This window comes from Haematobia irritans, chromosome 3 (genome assembly GCF_050003625.1).
Source record: "Haematobia irritans isolate KBUSLIRL chromosome 3, ASM5000362v1, whole genome shotgun sequence".
NCBI classification, from domain to species: domain Eukaryota; kingdom Metazoa; phylum Arthropoda; class Insecta; order Diptera; family Muscidae; genus Haematobia; species Haematobia irritans.
Genome location: NC_134399.1, coordinates 135,458,875 through 135,478,175, shown reverse-complemented (window position 1 = coordinate 135,478,175; position 19,301 = coordinate 135,458,875). Strand labels below are relative to the sequence as shown.

The following is a 19,301-nucleotide window of genomic DNA, read 5'->3' as shown; positions in this document are numbered from 1 at the left end:
ATGTACAACAGTGTGTGCTATTTGCTTAATACCATATATATTCTCAATATTTTCTGAATTGTCAAAGCTAAGAACAAACATGTTTAGAGGAGTTTTTGTTATATAATGGATTTTATTGTAGACGTTAAGAATTTTGAATCCTTGTTTTTTAAGGTCCGATATAATCTCCACTGGATCACAAGAGTGATGAAGGTTTTTTGCAACTACTCTAATAGGTCTATTATGTTTATTTTCATAGGAATGCCATTGAATGCTGGCTTCATTTAATGCTTTCGTGACTTGGCGGTAATCATTCCCATCGAAAGTTGATATTTTTTGAGAATTATTATCTATTAATTTTATAAGAAACCCTTTTTGAGCATTCGTTTTTAAAATTTCTTGTAAAGTTCCGAAGTTTTCGGTTGATTTTATAATTATAGGGGGCGGCCTCAATGGCATCTTAGTTGCAGTTGGTGTGTGACTTACTTCATTAATTGTATTTATTGGATCAGATGATCCATTATTTATAGGTGAAGTTGAAGGAGATATGGATGCTTTCCTGTTTGCTTTACCATTTTTGTTTTTATTTCTCTTTACCACAATCCACTCGGTTTCTTTAGCCAACTCTTCTTCATCTGTTTCATAAGCATGTTGCTGATTTGTATTTAATACATGTTCGGTATTGTCTCCTACATTATCACTATTTTGGGGATGTGAGCTTCTTTCGTGAGAAGGTTCCTTAACGTTGATCGTTGAGCGAAAATATTCATTCTCTGCATGTAATTTGGTGCATATTTCTTCGAGTGTTCTAATTCTCTCAAGTAATTGAATGTTTTTTATTTCCAATTCTTTTAATTTGGAGACTCTGAAATGGCTAAGGCTATTTCTTGGTGATTCGCATGGCAAATCCTCATCCATTTCCCTTTCGGGATTTGAATGTAACGGAAAATCAGACTTTTTTTATCTCTATGGCAATACCGTACTACTACGTTTGGTTTATTTTGTTACAAACTTGGCAGCACTTTTTTATGCCACTATTATGAGTGACACGAACAGCTGTTTTTGTTTTTAGTTTGTGTCTGTCTCTATCAGATTTTAATATCGTATTTTTGGGGTCGAAATGTTTTCTTTTTTATAAAAAAATTAAATTATTGAGATTTTTTACTGTTCAATACACAAAAACACACGTTCACGATCAGAAGATCTTTACACGACGCGGCATGGATTAAACAGTTTGTGGATGGGACTTTTGGCTTTTTTCCAAACGAAATATTAAGGCAAGTTGGAGCCATAAAAAACGCAGCTGCACAGGTAAACACAAGTAAACAAAAATATCATCTCATGATAGCGAACACTATTCACAGTAACTGCCTGACCGGCCTCATTTTGGAAAAAATACGGCCCGATGATGCCGCCAGCCCATAAATCGCACCAATCAGTCACTCTTTGTTGGTGCATTGGTTTTTCGACAATCACTCTTGGATTCTCATTCGCCCAAATGCGGGAATTCTGTTTATTGACGAATCCACTGAGGTGAAAATGTGCCTCATCACTGAAGATGATTTTCTTCGAAAATTGATCATCCACTGTTGCTATTTCTTGGAACCATTTAACACATTGTTGGATTGTGTACTTCTCTATGGTTCAAATTGAGTAAGTCTGAAATAGAGAAATGTCAAATAAAATTCGGAAGAAAACTTGGCGTTTAGGTGTGGTTCACATTCAACATGGGCCCTTACAATTTAACCACCCTTTATATAGCCCTCAGATAAATCAATCCCCAATCACACAAAAATTAGTCCATATCAAGTTCATAATTGTATATAGCTCCATATTTCAATTCTGGCTCTCTAAGTACCGTGCAAAAGTCCATATCGATTCTTAATTATTTGTAGATTTACCTATATATACCTTTTTTGTCTTATATATACCACGTATGGACTAACTTACAATTTAGAAGACGATGTTAAGAAGTTTTAAGATACCTTACCATTGGTAAGTTTTACAACAACCCAAGTAATTCGATTGTGGATGACAGTCTTTCGTAGAAGTTTCTACGCAATCCATGGTGGAGTGTACATAAGATTCGGCCTGACCGAACTTACGGCCGTATATACTTGTTTGTTTTGAATCGCCAAAATTATTGATCCAATTGATTTTTAATTGGAATATCTTTAATCGCAGAAATGATAGTATCAATCAATAAAGTCAATAAGAAAAAATTAATTGGTCCAATTAAAAATATAATTGAAGCAACTAATTTTTGTTTCAATTAAACAAATTGTAGAATCAATTACATTTTTAATTGAACATTTTTAAAACTCAATTAAAATTTTTATTGGAAAATTTTTCGTACTATTTTTTGTAGTTTCAGTAGTACCTGATGCGTATATCCCGAACTACGTCCTCCGTTGTCAAACCCTCATTGCTAAGTAGAACAGCTACAAAAGACACGTTAAAAGTATAAAAAAAAAAAACACTAAAATTAACTTCAATTGCAAGTAACAGTTTTTGCAGTGCATAAAGAGAGTGACCACATGTGATCTCTCACACAAACACAAAATGTTTTAACCATTACAAATTCATAAGAATTGGTGGGTGTAACATGGGGTCAACTAATCCGATCCCTCCCACCTTAGGTTAGGTTAGGTTAGGTTAGATGACAGCCCGACGTATCAGGCTCACATAGACTATTCAGTCCATTGTGATACCACATTGGTGAACTTCTCTCTTATCACTGAGTGCTGCCCGATTCCATGTTAAGCTCAATGACAAGGGACCTCCTTTTTATAGCCGAGTCCGAACGACGTTCCACATTGCAGTGAAATCACTTAGAGAAGCTTTGAAACCCTCAGAAATGTCACCAGCATTACTGAGGTGGGATAATCCACCGCTGAAAAACTTTTTGGTGTTCGGTCGAAGCACGAATCGAACCCACGACCTTGTGCATGCAAGGCGGGCATGCTAACCATTGCACCACGGTGGCTTCCTCCCTCCCACCTTACTTTAGCTTTGTTCTCTCATTACCTATATATAAATATTTATTCTTTCAGTGTATCCATTCCATTCATCAATACATTTAAGTATATTAACTTTAACATTGACTTTTGATGTGTGTTTTGTTTTTTTTTATTCCCTCTCTCTTTTACGAAATAATGCTGCCGATATTGTTATTGTCTGACACATCCTGTAACAGGTCATAAATTTTGATTCACCACGTGGCGGTATATCATTAGTTACAGAAAAGGGTGTCCTAACTACAAGCCGTTTACTGGTGCAGAAAGCCATACAACAGGATTCGGGACTTTATACGTGTACGCCATCGAATGCAAATCCCACATCAGTGCGGGTACACATCGTTGATGGTAAGTAAACAAGTGAATGAATGAATGAGCCAACCTTTGTTAATAGCCTTTAAGACACATAAAGAACAAGAGCAATAACTGCTTCTAAACACCCATAAAATATATTCTTTATTATCTTCGGGGTTATCTTCCAAACAAAAGCAATAAAAATTTGCCCCCCTCTAGATATATTGTACATGTATGCAAATAAGGATCGATGATACTGCTGCTGGTTCTAGCGCAATGTATGACGGCACGATATAGTGAAAAGATTTTGAGAAATACTTTGCAAATACTTTCTATGGAAATAAATTTTATTAAAAAAATTCTTTTATGTGCAATATAGCCAATAAAGGCAAGAAGTGCGTTTTTATGTTTTCTACCTTAACAACGATGCAAGGGTAAATGTATATTGTATTGTTATTTGGGGCCATTTGTCAACAGAAAGCAGGTCTGTGAATAGTTTTTACTCGCATATTACTACTAACAATGGCAGCGTAATAAATTTTGAATAAAAATATTTTAATATTTTCATGGAATCTTTTATGTAGCAAGTCAATAAATAGAATATCGTAAGTTCGTTGTATACTTTCACTTTCATGAAGAAATGAAACATTGAAAATCAAACAAAAAACTTTAAATTAAACAAGTATATTAAGCAGGGATGGCAAATGCATACTATTGTTTTTTTTTTTTTTTCAATACGTTGCCATCCTATACAATACCGTATTACCCCTGCGAATGATTTGTAACTTTTCTATATACAGTTCTATGCCGATATCAGATTATTGTACAATAATTCTGATAAAATATTTTAATATTTAGAGAAAGTTTTTAACAAACTTATTTGTTATTGGTCTGTTACAAATTTGTCAAAACAGACCTTTTCATGCGGGAAGAAAAATTCGATTTTGTAAAAGTCAGAGTTTTGGTCGAAAAAGGCATTGGATTCATTATTACGCTTCCACACGAACACTTTCTAAATAAAAATTATCGATGGCGTATTTACATAATGCGAACCACTACAGTCACGGTTGAAACTTGAGACAAAAATTATCTACCAACATTTGGAGAAAATCATACCAAAAACTACTAAACAATTTTTTATTTTACAAAAATTTATTTCTGAAAATTTTATATCTATAGAAAATTTTGTCAACATTTTATTTCTGTAGAAAATTTTGTCAACGCTTTTTCTATAAAAAATTTTGTCAAAATTTGATTTCTATAGAAAATTTTGTCAAAATTTTTTTTCTTTAGAAAATGTTGTCAACATTTTATTTCTATAGAAAATCTTGTCAACATTTTATTTCTATAGAAAACTTTGTCAAAATTTTATTTCTATAGAAAACCTTATCAACATTTTTTTTCTATAGAAAATGTTGTCAAAATTGTATTTCTATAGAAAATTTTGTCAAAATTTTATTTCTATAGAAAATTTTGCAAAAATTTTATGTTTATAGAAAATTTTGCAAAAATTTTATGTCTACAAAAAATTTTGTCAATATTTTATTTCTATAGAAAATTTTTCCAACATTTTATTTCTATAGAAAATTTTATTTCTATAGAAAATTTTGTAAAAATTTTATTTCTATGGAAAATTTTTGTCAAAATTTTATTTCTATAGAAAATTTTGTCAATATTTTATTTCTATAGCAAATTTGCCAACATTTTATTTCTATAGAAAATTTTATCGAAGTTTTATTACTCTAGAAAACTTTGTCAAAATTTTATTTCTATAAACAATTTTTTCAAAATTTTATTTCTATATGACAATTTGTCAAAATTTTATTTCTATAGAAAATGTTGTCAAAATTGTATTTCTATAGAAAATTTTGTCAAAATTTTATTTCTATAGAAAATTTTGCAAAAAATTTATGTCTATAGAAAATTTTGTAAAAATTTTATTTCTGTGGAAAATTTTCTCAAAATTTTATTTCTATAGAAAATTTTGTCAACATTTTATTTCTATAGAAACTTTTGTTTCTTTAAAATTTTAAAATTTTATTTCTATAGAAAAATTTGTCAAAATTTTATTTCTATAGAAAATGTTGTCAAAATTGTATTTCTATAGATAATTTTGTCAAAATTTTATTTCTATAGAAAATTTTGCAAAAATTTTATGTCTATAGAAAATTTTGCAAAAATTTTATGTCTATAGAAAATTTTGTCAATATTTTATTTCTATAGAAAATTGTGCCAACATTTTATTTCTATAGAAAATTTTATTTCTATAGAAAATTTTATTTCTATAGAAAATTTTGTAAAAATTTTATTTCTATGGAAAATTTTTGTCAAAATTTTATTTCTATAGAAAATATTGTCAATATTTTATTTCTATAGAAAATTTTGCCAACATTTTATTTCTATAGAAAATTTTGTTAAAATTTTATTTCTATAGAAAATTTTGCAAATATTTTATTTCTATAGAAAATTTTGTAACAATTTTATTTCTGTGGAAAATTTTCTCAAAATTTTATTTCTGTAGAAAAAATTTTTTTTCCTATAGAAACTTTTGTTTCTTTAAAATTTTAAAATTTTATTTCTATAGAAAAATTTGTCAAAATTTTATTTCTATAGAAAATGTTGTCAAAATTGTATTTCTATAGAAAATTTTGTCAAAATTTTATTTCTATAGAAAATTTTGCAAAAATTTTATATCTATAGAAAATTTTGCAAAAATTTTATGTCTATCGAAAATTTTGTCAATATTTTATTTCTATAGAAAATTTTGCCAGCATTTTATTTCTATAGAAAATTTTGTAAAACTTTTATTTCTATGGAAAATTTTTGTCAAAATTTTATTTCTATAGAAAATTTTGTCAATATTTTATTTCTATAGAAAATTTTGCCAACATTTTATTTCTATAGAAAATTTTGTCAAAATTTTATTTCTATAGAAAATTTTGTCAAAATTTTATTTCTATAGAAAATTTTGCAAAAATTTTATGTCTATAGAAAATTTTGCAAAAAATTTATGTCTATAGAAAATTTTGTCAATATTTTATTTCTATAGAAAATTTTGCCAACATTTTATTTCTATAGAAAATTTTATTTCTATAGAAAATTTTGTAAAAATTTTATTTCTATGGAAAATTTTTGTCAACATTTTATTTCTATAGAAAATTTTGTCAATATTTTATTTCTATAGAAAATTTTGCCAACATTTTATTTCTATAGAAAATTTTGTCAAAATTTTATTTCAATAGAAAAATTTGCAAAAATTTTATTTCTATAGAAAATTTTGTAAAAATTTTATTTCTGTGGAAAATTTTGTCAAAATTTTCTTTCTATAGAAGATTTTGCCAACATTTTATTTCTATAGAAAATTTTGTTTCTTTAAAATTTTAAAATTTTATTTCTATAGAAAAATTTGTCAAAATTTTATTTCTATAGGAAATGTTGTCAAAATTGTATTTCTATAGAAAATTTTTTCAAAATTTTATTTCTATAGAAAATTTAGCAAAAATTTTATGTGTATGGAAAATTTTGTCAATATTTTATATCTATAGAAAATTTTGCCAACATTTTATTTCTATAGAAAAATTTGTCAAAATTTTATTTCTATTGAAAATTTTGTCAACATTTTATTTTTATAGAAAATTTTTTAAAGTTTTATTTCTATAGAAAAATTTGTCAAAATTTTATTTCTATAGAAAATTTTGTCAAAATTGTATTTCTATAGAAAATTTTGCAAAAATTTTTTGTCCATAGAAAATTTTGTCAATATTTTATTTCTATAGAAAATTTTGCCAACATTTTATTTCTATAGAAAATTTTGTCAAAATTTTATTTCTATAGAAAATTTTGTCAACATTTTGTTTTTATAGAAAATTTTGTAAAAATTTTATTTCTGTGGAAAATTTTGTCAAAATTTTATTTCTGTGGAAAATTTTGTCAAAATTTTATTTCTATAGACAAATAAAAATAAAGAAGTTGTACCGCAACACTGATCGATATAAATTATAAATTTGGCATAGCTCCTTTTGGATTTAAAATGCCTTCAGATTTAAAAAACAAAAATACGACTTCCAAGTTCTATATGGAGGCTCCATTAAACCATGGACCGATATGTACCAAATACGATACAGAATATTACGAACCTAAAGTACCTCTCGATTTCAAATTTCAAGCAAATCAGATGAAAGTTGCGGTTTCCATGCTCTCAAGAAATCAAATTGAGAGATCGGTCTATATGGAAGCTATATTAAAAGAAGGGCCCATATATACCAAATTTAACACAACTTTTTATGGACTTTCATTACCTCTAGAATTCCAATTTAATGGCAATCGGATGAAAATTGCGGTTATCATGCTCTCAAGAAGTCAAATCGGGAGAACGCTCTACATGGGGCCTATATTAAAACATGACTGATATGTACCAACCTTAGTATAGCTATTTATGGATCTTAAATACCTCTAGATTTCCAATTTCATAAAAATCGAATAAAAGTAACGTAGTCTACACCCTTAAACGTAGTCTACACCCTTCAAAAATCGCTTCTGTAACATATACCCCAAACACATTTTGCTTTAAGCATATATATTTTCAGGATTGGGCCAAACAAAATATTGTTTGTATTATTCAAACATATTATGTTTCACCTTAGACTACCCAAACATATATCGTTTAGACCAATATGCTTTCAAACATATTATATATTGGTAGAGATCAAACATATAAATGTTTGGGCAATACCCAAAAATGTATATGCTTGAAGCAAAATATGTTTGGGAGTATATGTTACAGAAGCGATTTTTTGTGAGGGTGTATATATATATTCTGGGTCTTGGCCAAATTTTGAGTCGATCTAGGGTCGTCCATCCGTCCGTCTAGGAAATCACGCTAACTTCCGAAAGAAACAAGCGATAGACTTGAAACTTGACACTAGTAGTTATTGATGTAGGTCGGATAGTATTGCAAATGGGTCATATGGGACCACTTTTACGTATAGCCCCCATATAAACCGACCTCCAGATTTGGATTGCGGAGCCCCTTAGAGAAGCAAATTTCATCCGAACGGTTTTAACATGTAACCCCCATATAAACCGATCCGCAGATTTGACCTTCGGAGCCTCTTTGAGGGGCAACATTCATCCGATCCGTTTGAAATTTAGTACGTGGTGTTAGTATATAATATCTAAAAACTATGCAAAAATGTATACATATCGGTCCACAATTATATATAGGCCCCATATAAACCGATCTCCAGATTTGGCCTTCAGAGCGTATATACATGTTTTTTTGTTTTGACAGACTCTATTTCAATAATTAATTTATTTATTTAATAATGAGTTTAAAATGAATTTTAATTCGTATCACTTAACCAGGAGGACAAAATGTCTTCATTGAAAAATTTATCTGCTTTTGGACAAGGAAAAAACAAATATGTCAGAGAAATTCGCCTTCTATAGTTCTACGTATGCTATGGCATCACGACAGTATTTTTTTCAGTTTGGGGGCTCCATCAGAATGCAAATTAAAAAAGCAAGAATATATCTAGAGCCATTTATGTGTCCAATATGACAAAGTAGATAGACATTTCATTGAGATACGAGACTGCCAATTTTTCCTGTTAAGGTGTATGTAACTGAATCCCGTTAGGTGAGTTACCAGTACCGGTTTGGACATAATAATCGGGTTATATCTGTCGCCCCCGTCATGGTCAAATTGGCCAAAATAGTTCACAAACTAATGGCCAATCCAACAAATTAACTTTCGTTGTTCTCAAATTAAAAGAAAAATAAATTTGTAAGCTCCGAGATACAATATTTCTTAAACGAGTTAAAAGAACAACGCAGATTTAAGTCCTTAGATTTAAAATGAAATTATGTTGAGAAATAATCACCACTTAAATTGTCGTAAGGCCAAATATTTGAAGTCTTTAAAAAACGAATGGGAATTTTGCTTAGCATAGAAGATGCATTTCTCCGATCAACTAGGCTTTAATTATTCTTAAATTTTTTTCAAAATTTATGAAATCGTCATTAAAATCGTTATCGTGACTAAAAAGCAAAAAAGCAGATAGTTTAAAGAAGTTTTTTATTTTATTGAAACATAGCATAATTTCTAGTTGAAGAAGAAAATTTCTACAAATGAAGAAAACAAATGAAGAATACGGCCGTAAGTTCGGCCAGGCCGAATCTTATGTACCCTCCACCATGGATTGCGTAGGAACTTCTACTAAAGGCTGTCATCCACAATCGAATTACTTGGGTTGCGATAACACTTGCCGATGGCAAGGTATCATAAAACTTTTTAACACTGTCTTCTAAATTGTAAGTTAGTCCATAAGGGGTATATATTAAACAAAAAAAAGGCCGATTAAATACGTATATAATTCAGTTCGACAAAATTTTCTATAGAAATAAAATTTTGACAAAATTTTCTATAGAAATAAAAACTTGACAAAATTTTCTATAGAAATAAAATGTTGACAAAATTTTCTATGGAAGTAAAATGTTGACAAAATTTTCTATAGCAATAAAATTTTGACAAAATTTTCTATAAAAATAAAATGTTGACAAAATTTTCTATAGAAATAAAATGTTGACAAAATGTTCTATAGAAATAAAATGTTGACAAAATTGTCTATAGAAATAAAACGTTGACAAAATTTTCTACAGAAATAAATTTTTTACAAAATTTTCTATAGAAATAAAATTTTGACAAAATTTTCTATGGAAATAAAATGTTGACAAACATTGCTATAGAAATAAAATTTTTACAAAACTTTCTATAGAAATGAAATTTTGACAAAACTTTCTATAGTAATAAAATTTGACAATTTTTACATGGCTGTCAGAGGCCATATACTAACGAAATGTACCAAATTTTTACCGCATCGGATGACTTTTGCTCCTCCAAGAGGCTCCGGAGGTCAAATCTGGGGATCGGTTTATATGGGAGCTATATATAATTATGGACCGATATGGACCAATTTTTGCATGGTTGTTAGAGACCATATACTAACACCACGTACTAAATTTCAATTGGATCGGATGAATTTTGCTCATCCAAGAGGCTCCAGAGTTCAAATCTGGGGATCGGTTTATATGGGAGCTATATATAATTATGGACCGATATGGACCAATTTTTGCATGCTTGTTAGATACCGTATACTAACATCAGGTACCCAATTTCAAACGGATCGGATGAATTTTACCCCTCCAAGAGGCTCCGGAGGTCAAATCTGGTGATCGGTTTATATGGGAGCTATATATAATTATGGACCGATATGGACCAGTTTTTGCATGGTTGTTAGAGACCATATACTAACACCACGTATCAAATTTCAATCGGGTAGGATGAAGTTTGCTCCTCCAAGAGGCTCCGGAGGTCAAATCTGGGGATCGGTTTATATGGGAGCTATATATATTTATGGACCGATATGGACCAATTTTTGTATGGTTGTTAGAGACCGTATACTAACATCAGGTACCAAATTTCAACCGGATCGGATGAATTTTGCCCCTCCAAGAGGCTCCGGAGGTCAAATCTGGGCATCGGTTTATATGGGGGCTATATATAATTATGGACCGATATGGACCAATTTTGGCATGGTTGTTAGAGACCGTATACTTAGACCACGTACCAAATTTCAACCGGATCGGATGAATTTTGCTGCTCCGGAAGGCTCCGCAAGCCAAATTTGGGGATCGGTTTATATGGGGGCTATACGTAAACGTGGGCCGATATGGCCCATTTTCAATACCATCCGACCTACATCGATAACAACTACTTGTGCCAAGTTTCAAGTCGATAGCTTGTTTCGTTCGGAAGTTAGCGTGATTTCCACAGACGGACGGACAGCCGGACAGACGGACGGACGGACGGACATGCTTAGATCGACTCAGAATTTCACCACGACCCAGAATATATATACTTTATGGGGTCTTAGAGCAATATTTCGATGTGTTACAAACGGAATGACAAAGTTAATATACCCCCATCCTATGGTGGAGGGTATAAAAACTGAAAAAAAAACGAGTAAATTAAAAGTAATAAAAACAACAATATAAAAGAGAATTGTGTCTTAAAGGTACGCTTACTTCAATTCTTCGCTTCTTTGGCCAGGAATTAATGTCCAAATCATTAGTGCACTGAAAAAAATATTGTCTTGAGGTCAAAGATTTCATGTCTTTAAAATACGAATGCAAATTTTGCTTATCATAGAAGACGCATTTCTCTAATATAAAGTTTTTGTCCTTGTCCAAAAGTCGATAAACTTTTCAATGAAGTCGTAATGTCCTTATAATTAAGTGATTTGACTTAAAAATGGGTATCATAACATGAAAGATAAAATGTTTGGGCTAAGGTTAACTTGACTTTAGTAATTCAGAACAATTCTTTAAATTTAATGATTTGTCTTTAAATTTGTTGCCTTTTTGCATCTTGACTATAAAGCAAAAAATCGTTCAAATTTAGGACATGTATTTCAAAACTTGATTTTAAAGAAGTTTTTTACATGAAACATAGCATAATTTCTACTGGATGTCGAGTCTTAATTTGGAAAATACAGTTGTCGTTAACTCGTTTTTAAAGTTCTTTGATAGCATATGAAGTAAAAATGATGAGAAAGCGAAAAATTAAAATTTTTTTCCTAGAAGCAAGTACACAAACCCCAAATTTAAAAGAAAATTGTGTCTTAAAAGTATCCTTACTTGTATTCTCCGCTTCTTTGGCTCGGAAACAATACCAAATTTTTTAAAGAAAAGACAAAATCTTTGGAACCGGGCATGCTTTTTTTTCAGTATGTATAGATCAAGTCTCTGAAACCGCCTGTGCCGATTTGAGTAAAATCAATTCTCACCAAGAATCTTATACAATCGTCTACTGATTCAACCATCTTTTCCATATCGTATATAATTGTAACTGTAACTGTAAGGACATGGCTTCATCCTCGACATTGATGGTAGAGCCATTAACCTTTTCGCACAATAACTTCTAGGAATTATTAACGTTTTGGCGACCCAGTATAAATAATCATTCAAACTGTTAAGTCGTTTCTCTCTGCTCTTTCTTTATTCGAGTATTATCAATTTTTCCCTTTGGCTAATTACCTTTGTTGAAAAGTGAAATTACCATGAAAAATCCTTATTGATACCCCTATTAATGTGTCGACATTTTGATATATTTTTGCTATCTCGCTATTAATTTTTTTCTCGCAATTCTATGAATTTCATCCAATTTGTCATGTCTATGTACAGAATATTTCTTGGAAACTCATGTTTTACTCCTTGCAAATTTTAAGTTTATTGGTTCAGTTAAGACGATTAAACATAAAAGGGGAAAGTCCTCCACTTCATTCGGATATCACAAAAAATGTTTTTGTGCTCAAAATCTCTATCTTTCCTGAAAATTCCAAGTAAAACGATTCAGTTGTATTGACCTGAACATGCTTTTTTGTTTGTTTTCGCATGTTTATCTGCCAAATTCTTTGATGTTTGTTTGCCAAAAATATATTACTGAAATGCCAATAATGATTATTACATCCGCTCATTATGACGGTGATGATGATTATTGTTATGCCTTAGTGTTCCCCAAAAGCAATAATCCACGTCATTTATACCCAAGAGGCTACAGAGTTAATGGCCTCCAATACGGACTTGAAAAACGATAAGAGCTGAACATCATCAACGTCATGCATAGAAATGGCCCATCCTTAAGACAACAATACAAAAATGTTAAATTGTAACACAGCAGAAATCAATGATGAATAAAACCAGTAAACATTGAACTTTCAATATATTCAGATCATGTGTGTAAATAAACAGTGGATCAAATGCATGGATTTGAACATTTCCACAGTGATAGAAGTTTAGAATATTTAAGCGACACACAAGGTACTCTGCATGGATAGAGGTTTTAGGATTCTGGTTTATCCAATAGAATACTAAAAAGCCTAATATTCACATATAAACCAAATCGGAGTGGAAGCCGAAAGTCAGACCTGTCTTTGAAAATAATTTCAAATCTTATCTCTATAGAAAATTTTACCAAAATTTTATTTCTATAAAAAATTTTTCAAAATTTTATTTCTATAGAAAATTTTGTCACAATCTTATTTCTATCGAAAATTTTGTCAACATTTTATATTTATAGAAAACTTTGTCAAAATTTTATTTCTATAGAAAATTTTGTCAAAATTTTTTTCTATAGAAAATTTTTTTCAAAATTTTATTTCTATGAGCAATTTTTTCAAATTTTATTTCTATTAAAAATGTTGTCAAAATTTTATTTCTATAGAAAATTTTGTCAAATTTAGTTCAATAGAAAATTTTGTAAAAATTTTATTTCTATAGAAAATTTTGTCAAATTTAGTTCCATAGAAAATTTTGCAAAAATTTTATTACTATAAAAAATGTTGTCAAAAAAAAAATTTTCAAATTTTTATTTCTATGGAAACTGTTGTCAAAATTCTATTTCTATAACAAATTTTGTTAAAATTTTATTTCTATAGCAAATACTGTCAAGATTTTATTCCTACAAAAATTTTTGTCAAAATTTTATGTTTATAGAAAATTTTGTCAAAATTTTATTTCTATAAACAATTTTTTCAAAATTTTGTTCTTATAGAAAAATTTGTCACATTGTTATTTCTATAAAAAAATTTTGTCAAAATTTTATTTCTATAGCAAATATTGTCAAGATTTTATTCCTATATAAAATTTTGTCAAAATATTATGTATATAGAAAATTTTGTTAAAATTTTATTTCTATGAACATTTTTTTTCAAAATTTTATTATTCTGTAGAAAATTTTGTCCAAACTTTATTTCTATAGAAAATTTTGCTAAAGTTTTATGTTTATAGAAAATTTTGTCAAAATTTTATATCTATAAACAATTTTTTCAAAATTTTATTTCTATAGGAAATTTTGTCAAAATTTTATTTCTATAGAAAATTATGTCAAAACTTTATTTCTATAGAAAATTTTATTTCTATAGAAATTTTTGTCAAAATTTTATTTCTATCGAAAATTTTATCGAAGTTTTATTTCTCTAGAAAACTTTGTCAAAATTTTATTTCTATAAACAATTTTTTCTATAGAAAATTTTGCCAAAATTTGACTTCTATAGAAAATTTTGTCAAAATTTTATTTCTATAGAAAATTTTGTGAAAATTTCATTTCTATAGAACATTTTGTCAAAATTTTATGTTTATAGAAAATTTTGTCAAAATTTTATTTCTATAAACATTTTTTTAAAATTTTATTTCTATAGGAAATTTTTTCAAAATTTTATTTCTATAGAAAATGTTGTCAACATTTTATTTCTATAGAAAATTTTGCCAAAATTTTATTTCTATAGAAATTTTTGTCAAAATTTTATTTCTATAGAAAATTTTATCGAAGTTTTATTTCTCTAGAAAACTTTGTAAAAATTTTATTTCTATAAACAATTTTTTTTATAGAAAATTTTGACAAAATTTGATTTCTATAGAAAATTTTGTCAAAATTTTATTTCTATAGAAAATTTTGTGAAAATTTCATTTCTATAGAACATTTTGTCAAAATTTTATTTCTTTAGAAACTTTTGTCAAAATTTTGTTTCTATAAAAAATTTTGTCAAAATTAGTTTTTAAAGAAAAATTTTGTCAAAATTTTATGTTTAGAAAATTTTGTCAAAATTTTATTTCTATAAACAATTTTTTCAAAATTTTATTTCTATAGGAAATTTTTTCAAAATTTTATTTCTATAGAAAATGTTGTCAAAATTTTATTTCTATAGAAAATTTTGCCAAAATTTTATTTCTATAGAAATTTTTGTCAAAATTTTATTTCTATAGAAAATTTTATCGAAGTTTTATTTCTCTAGAAAACTTTGTCAAAATTTAATTTCTATAAACAATTTTTTCTATAGAAAATTTTGCCAAAATTTGATTTCTATAGAAAATTTTGTCAAAATTGTATTTCTATAGAAAATTTTGTGAAAATTTCATTTCTACAGAACATTTTGTCAAAATGTTATTTCTATAGAAACTTTTGTCAAAATTTTGTTTCCATAAACAATTTTTTTTAAATTTTATTTCTATAGAAAATTTTGTCAAAATTTTATTTCTATAGAAAATTTTGTCAAAATTGTATTTCTATAGAAAATTTTGTCAAAATTTTATTTCTATAGAAAATTTTGTCAAAATTTAATTTCTATCATTCATTTTTTCACAATTTTTTTTATAAATATTTTTTTTTTAATTTTATTTCTATAGGAAATATTGTCAAGTTTTTATTCTTGTAGAAAATTTTGTAAAAATTTTATTTCTATTAAAAATTTTGTAAAATTTTATTTCTATAGCAAATGTTGTCGAGATTTTATTCCAATAGAAAATTTTGTCAAAATTTATTTCTATAAAAATGTTTGTCAAAATTAGTTTTTAAAGAACATTTTGTCAAAATTTTATTCTATAGAAAATTTTGTCAAATTTAGTTCAATAGAAAATTTTGTCAAATTTAGTTCAATAGAAAATTTTGTGAAAATCTTATTACTATAGAAAATTTTGTCAACAATAAATTTGGTCAAAGTTTTATTTATATGGAAAATGTTGACAAAATTTTATTTCTATAGCAAATTTTGTTAAAATTTTGTTTCTATAGCAAATATTGTCAAGATTTTATTCTTATATAAAATTTTGTCATATTTTATAAGAGTCATGACAAATCTATAACAAATTTTGTCAACATTTTATTTCTATAGCAAATATTGTCAACATTTCATTCCTAAAGAAAATTTTGTCAAAATTTTATGTTTATAGAAAATTTTCTTAAAATTTTATTTCTATAAACAATTTTTTCAAAATTTTATTTCTGTATAAAATTTCGTCAACATTTCTTTCTATAGAAAATTTTGTCAAAACTTTATTTCTATAGAAAATTTTGCCAAAATTTTATTTCTATAGAAATATTTGTCAACATTTTATTTCTATAGAAAATTTTGTCGAAGTTTTGTTTCTATAGAAAACTTTTATTTCTATAAATAATTTTATTCAAATAATATTTTTCTAGAAAATTTTGTCAAAATTTTATTTCTATAGAAAATTTTGTCAAAATTTTATTTCTATAGAAAATTTTGTCAACATTTTATTTCTATAAAAAATTTTGTCATTATTTTATTTCTATGGAAAATTTTGTCACAATTTTATTTTTATAAAAAAATTTTGTCAACATTTTATTTCTATAGAAAATTTTGTCATAATTTTATTTCTATAGAAAATTGTGTAAAAATTTTATTTCTGTAGAAAATTTTTTAAAAATTTTATTTCTATAGAATATTGTGTAAAAATTTTATTTCTATAGAAAATGTTGTCAAATTTTTATTTCTACAGAAAATTTTGTCAAAATTTTATTGCTATAGAAAATTTTGTCAAAATTTTATTTCTAAAGAAAATTTTGTAATAATTTATTTCTATAGAAAATTTTGTCAAAATTTTATTTCTATAGAAAATTTTGTCAAAATTTTATTTCTATGGAAAATTTTGTCTAAGAATACAAAATTTAGGGAATACCTCTTAGTTGTGGACCTACAGGAAGCACCGAAAACCAAATATGGAAATAGGTTTATATGGGGGCTATATATAATTATGGAGTGGTATGGACCACTTTTTGAATGGTTATTAGCAAAATCTGGGAATCGGTTTATGTTTGGCACACCCTAAAATAGTTGTGCCAAATATGAAGTGTATTGGACCATGTTTTGGTATAGCACCTAAATGGACCGATCTCCCGACTCTACTTCTTGACTTCCGTAAATTTTATTCATTTCCCTTAAATTTGATCTCGAAGTACTTTAGGTTCAAAAAGTGTCATGACAAATTTGGTTTATATTTGTTCCCCGATTGCAATACCTGAGTAGTTTTTGTTTTTACAGGATTTATTCCCTTGCCCATTCTCTGTAGCTCATTTGAAAAGAAATTTGCTATCACAAATAAGTTCCTTATTACCACTGTCATAATATACGTTCGAATTTAATGCCAACATTTAAGATTTCAGTTGCCACATATTTTCTTATCCTCAAGCCTAATGTTAGCTATTTGCCATTGTTTTTTTTTTTTTTTTTTTTTTTATATCTATCTCTCATTCTCTGCCTCTCTGTGGGCTATGTTAGAAAAGACGAACGGACCATCAATACTTGCCATTGTGCCAAGCGAAAACAAAGTGGACAACACATAAAAATAAAATGCTCCAGAGATTAAGGAATCCACTTAACTTAATTAGATAAGTGGCCATTTTAATATGATGCGTTGGCTGTTTTTACATTCTCGAACTTGTTTTGATTTCCTTTGGCCACTGGAGAAAGAAACGCATTTCTTCTACTATGTAATCTAGGCATGACAGAGAAGAAGACACCATGTAATTGGAGACGGCATAATTTATGTGCATGCTTATGTTTAAAACATTTCCATTGGTTTTGTTGTAAATTTCGCCATCTATTTTAAGATTATGGTGGCTATTTTCTTTATTTTTGTTTTCGTTTTATTGTCGATTTAAGAGCGGGTTTTAGTAGAATTTTACCTAAATTTACAAGGACAGTTGACAATTAGATGGTATTAGGGGTGAATTAATGGCATACTCATTTGATAATTTTTCATCTATTTCGCATTTCATCTACACTTTCGCAATTTAAAGATATTTATAAAGAATGTTTCAATTTTGGACAACAATTTTATCTTTCCATAATATCATAAAAAATCAATAATGATGATAGGCTAATAAATAAGCCATTATATCGTTAAATGTTCTGCTATACGCGAAATATACAAAACTAAACGTTTAAAAAAAATCTTGAGTGCCCATCATACACAGAAAACAAATTTAATTTAATTTAAATATTTTTTTCTTCGAAATTTTGTACAGCTCAATTTTCCTTATCCCAGGTACATTGAATCGAAAAATTCTCCGTATAAGAAGTTAATTTGTTTAAAAACTGGTATATTTTCCACAATAATAAAAATGGAAAAAAATGAAATTAAACTAATGCACTCCGTAACGTTATGTTGCGGAATAATTTTAGTGTATAGCTCGCATATAGGCCGATCTTCCGATTTGACTTCTTGAGCGTCAAGATATCCGAATTGTTATCCGACTTTACTGCAAACTTTAAGAGTGAGCGAAATAAAAAAAAAAAATACCCTGGTTGTAGGTTTTAATCGTTAGGTTAGGTTAGGTATAGTGGCAGCCCGATACTTCAGGCTCACTTAGACTATTCAGTCCATTGTGATACCACAGTGGCGAACTTCTCTCTTATCACTGAGTGCTGCCCGATTCCATGTTAAGCTCAATGACAGGGGACCTCCTTTTTATAGCCGAGTCCGAACGGCGTTCCACATTGCAGTGAAACCACTTAGCTTTGAAACCCTCAGAAATGTCACGAAGCAGGAATCGAACCCACGACCTTGTGTATGCAAGGCGGGCATGCTAACCATTGCACCACGGTGGCTCCTTATGAGGAGTTGAAATTTCGTAAATAGCAGTTAATTTTGGCGATATTTTTTTTAACCCTAAAACATATAAATTTAAATTTTGGCAACGTCGTTCTCTTTGATAAGAAGTTCAAATACAAATTGAATTAAAGTCCGATAGTATCTCAATTTTCTTCTTTATATAGAAAACTAAATTCTTGCGATTACGAATATCGGAACATGTTAGATTATGTTTTCCTTGGTTGAACAACAAATTGTGAAAATTTCAAATAGAGGAGTACAATGTACAGTGAAACCTCTGAAAGCTGGACACACACGGTTGCCTAAATGTTGTCCACTTTTGGGATGTGTCCAGTAATGAGAGGTTAATTTTAATATTTTAATATAGCCAACGTCCCCATTTGAGAGGTATCCGGTTTTCATAGTGTCCAAGTTTGAGAGGTTTCACTACAACTCAATTGTTTTTTTTTTCATTTTATATCCAGAAGCTGCCGTAGACATAAAGGTTAAATATAACTAAAATAGACAAAAAATTTAATTTGAAGCAACACAAATGATATT

General features: G+C 28.1%; 1 protein-coding gene across 1 annotated transcript in view; it reads left to right on the top strand.

The window, feature by feature from the left end:
• The window catches only part of dpr8 (defective proboscis extension response 8), a 391,208-nt gene that overhangs the window by 361,670 nt on the left and 10,237 nt on the right, over window positions 1-19,301 (top strand). Inside the window, exon 5 of the mRNA XM_075301029.1 lies at window positions 3,176-3,344. Coding sequence (XP_075157144.1) covers window positions 3,176-3,344 — 169 coding nt within the window. The remainder of the gene's footprint in view (window positions 1-3,175; window positions 3,345-19,301) is intronic.